At 39.8% G+C, this 2,512-nt stretch overlaps 1 protein-coding gene across 1 annotated transcript; it reads right to left on the reverse strand.

Moving 5' to 3' along the window:
* Positions 1-608: 608 nt before the first annotated feature.
* Positions 609-1,547, reverse strand: LOC101427366 (olfactory receptor 1J21-like). The gene has a single exon (XM_012522712.3). The coding sequence runs from the start codon at positions 1,545-1,547 to the stop codon at positions 609-611; it is 939 nt and encodes a 312-aa protein (XP_012378166.3).
* Positions 1,548-2,512: the final 965 nt, after the last annotated feature.

The raw sequence follows: 2,512 nt of genomic DNA on the forward strand, positions 1-2,512 counted from the left end.
AGTTTGTCATTCAGAAATCAAATTCTATTTATATTACAGAATTGAACACAAGAATGAAAGATTAATAGAAGAAATATTTTTGTTTTCCTGAGAAAAGAAAAACTCTGCCAATAAAGTCTATAAAAGTATAAAACCCCAAAAAGGTTGGAAGCTGTAAGTACAAAAAATTGTCTAAAGCTTGTAGTACAAGATATACCACATATAAAGAAGAAAAGTTATAGGAAATGTTATTGAGAAGGCATAAGTTTTTTTCTCTTTATTTTTTTTTAAATGTTACATTCAAAAAATATAAGAAGTCCCCACATACCCCACCCCCCTCACCCTACTCCTCCCACATCCACAACCTCTTTCATCATCATGGGACATTCATTGCACTTGGGGAATACATTTTGGAACATTGCTGCTAGATCTTTCCCCATTACTCTCCAAAATGAACTCTGAAACTAAATAGAGAAGATAATTAAGTTCAAGATGAAATAGAGTGACTGTGGAAAGAGGGACATATCAAGCTTCAACAAGAAACAGCTATTTAGAGAGGAAAAGATGCCTACATTGCATGTGCAGGAGAAACTTGTCTTGTATCCAATTAAGAAGGAAAATAGCGCTCATCATGGTGAACGTGTTCCTTTACTGAGTATATTTCCCAGAGCTCCTTTCATATCCTGATTCCTCAGACTGTAGATAAAGGGATTTAGCATGGGAGTGACTAGAGTGTACAGTACAGCCACAATGACATCCTTGTCATTGGAGTTACTGGATGAGGGGAAAAAATACAGCCCAATTATTGCCCCATAGTACAAAGACACTACAGAGAGGTGGGAGCCACAGGTGGACAAAGCTTTGCACATTCCCTTGGATGAGGAGACCCTCAGGACGTTGGCCCCAATGTGGCCATAAGAGACCAGGATGCATATGAATGGAAGAGTAATGACTACCACCCCCACAGTGAGGATAACCAGCTCGTTCACTGAGGTATCAGAGCTGGACAGCTTAAGTAAGGCAGAGAGGTCACAGAAGAAGTGGGGAATGGTGTTATCTCCACAGAAAGAGAGACGGGCCAGGAGGAGGGTGTGTACCAGGGCACTGACACAGGATAGGGCCCAGGACACAATTACAAGTGAGAAACACAGGCTCTGACTCATGATGGTGGTGTAGTGAAGGGGGTGACAGATGGCTACATACCTGTCATAGGCCATTGAGGTGAGAAGAAAGCTGTCAAGATCACCAAAAAATAAGAAAAAATACACCTGGGTAATGCATCCAGCATATGAGATGGATTGATTCTGCATTAACATGTTTACCAGCAGCTTTGGAGCTGTGACAGATGAGAAAGAGACATCAGTGAGGGCCAAGTGGCTGAGAAAGAAGTACATGGGGGTGTGGAGGCGAGAGTCCAGCATGATGAGCAGGATGATGAGCAGGTTCCCCAGCACCGTGGTGAGGTACATGCCCATAAAAAGGGTGAAGAACATGTTCTGATCCTCTGGCCTGACCGGAAGTCCCAGGAGGAGAAATTCAGACACACCGCTCTGATTGTCCTTCCTCATGCTGTTCTTTGTTGCTGGGGATGAAAAGAGAGATGAAGATATGAAAGAATGAGAAATCATCTTTATGATTTCTCAATATATGTTGACATATTGAGAACATTATTTTGAACTAGTCAGTATGTGAATTTTATCCTGAGATATCTCATACTTTTTATCCTATAAATGGGTCTCGGTAACAATCTGGCCACAGGGTATTATAGGGCTACCTAGAAACCAAAACAACCTCTTATGGAAAAACAATGAACCTCAGAATTTTAAAAATCATATCATACCTGGTTGAAACTTGAGGTTTCCAGGAATTCATGAAAAAAATCTGAGATTAGGAAATCAGACCCAGGGTTAGGTCAACTACCAGTTTTTAGAAAGAGTACTAAACTCTCTCCAATTGGTCTCATGCTCTTTCTTAACCTTCCCTATTCCTTTCATATACTCTTTGGCTAATGCTTTATTTCCTGGATATATCCAGGATATATCCAGTGGCTGCTCTGATTCTTCTAGAAATCAGGATTTGGAGACTTGATAGAAAACTCATATGAAAGCAGTCAAGGCAAGGGCATTAATGGAATCTATGACAATAACATAAAAGATCTAGTGACATACTTTGTAATATAGCTATCATTTCTTTTAATAAAACTCTTTCCCAATCTTCAACACTTTCAGGCCATCAACCCTCTTTCTAAAGGAATGTTCAGGGAATAAGGATAAAAAAGACTAGTTGCTCTTCTAAATTCTCACTTTACTTATTCTCCCAATTCAAAGAATATCACTCTTGCTCAAATATTTAGAATACCAGGGAAGCCATTGGCTTTTCCCGTCACACCCTGGAACTATCAAAGAAGAAGCTATTTTTTAGTGTCTGTCTAGCCTAGTTTACCAAACCAAACCAAACAAAACCCACTTTGTCCTTTTCCACTGATCCTAACCTAGGTTTTATGTCAGTGACTCACACTAGATATTTTTCTTGT

The sequence above is a fragment of the Dasypus novemcinctus genome, chromosome 8, assembly GCF_030445035.2.
Source record: "Dasypus novemcinctus isolate mDasNov1 chromosome 8, mDasNov1.1.hap2, whole genome shotgun sequence".
Taxonomy (NCBI): domain Eukaryota; kingdom Metazoa; phylum Chordata; class Mammalia; order Cingulata; family Dasypodidae; genus Dasypus; species Dasypus novemcinctus.